Genomic DNA, 875 nt, shown 5'->3' on the forward strand with positions numbered 1-875 from the left:
AATGCTAGTTATAATAATATTTACTGTGTATCTGAAATTGGGGTGTAAGGTGTAGGACCACTCTGCCCTTCCATCTGAGTGCTTGTGGGTCATACGCACAAACTTGTTAACCCTAAAAGTGAACTAAGTCGACTTAGTTCAGGAATGATTTTTGTTTCCTGGTGTTGAAGTTTCTCCAAAGCAGATACTGTATGTCGATCGGCCATACAATTAGTATGGTGTGCACAATAGCTACGCCTCAAAGGATGAGTATGGGATAAACAATAGCTAACCGTTCATATGATGAGTATGGGGTGGCACAATAGCTACTGCTCACAGGATGAGTATATGATGCACAATAGCTACCGCTCACAGGATGAGTATATGATGCACAATAGCTACCGCTCACAGGATGAGTATATGATGCACAATAGCTACCGCTCACAGGATGAGTATATGATGCACAATAGCTACCGCTCACAGGATGAGTATATGATGCACAATAGCTACCGCTCACAGGATGAGTATATGATACACAATAGCTACCGCTCACAGGATGAGTATATGATGCACAATAGCTACCGCTCACAGGATGAGTATATGATACACAATAGCTACCGCTCACAGGATGAGTATATGATGCACAATAGCTACCGCTCACAGGATGAGTATGGGATAAACAATAGCTAACAGCTCACATGATGAGCATGGGGTGCACAACAGTTACCCGCTCACATGATGAGTATGGGGTGGCACAATAGCTACCGCTCACAGGATGAGTATGGAGGGCACAATAACTACACTACCGCTCACAGGATGAGTATGGAGGGCACAATAACGTCACTACCGCTCACAGGATGAGTATGGAGGGCACAATAACTACACTACCGCTCACA

The 875-nt window shown here is 44.2% G+C and overlaps 1 protein-coding gene across 1 annotated transcript; it reads left to right on the top strand.

Moving 5' to 3' along the window:
* Positions 1 to 288: 288 nt before the first annotated feature.
* Positions 289 to 669, top strand: LOC138370499 (glutamate-rich protein 6B-like). Its single transcript, XM_069334874.1, has one exon. The coding sequence runs from the start codon at positions 289 to 291 to the stop codon at positions 667 to 669; it is 381 nt and encodes a 126-aa protein (XP_069190975.1).
* The last annotated feature ends 206 nt before the right edge of the window (positions 670 to 875 follow it).

Source organism: Procambarus clarkii, chromosome 32 (genome assembly GCF_040958095.1).
Source record: "Procambarus clarkii isolate CNS0578487 chromosome 32, FALCON_Pclarkii_2.0, whole genome shotgun sequence".
Classification (NCBI taxonomy): domain Eukaryota; kingdom Metazoa; phylum Arthropoda; class Malacostraca; order Decapoda; family Cambaridae; genus Procambarus; species Procambarus clarkii.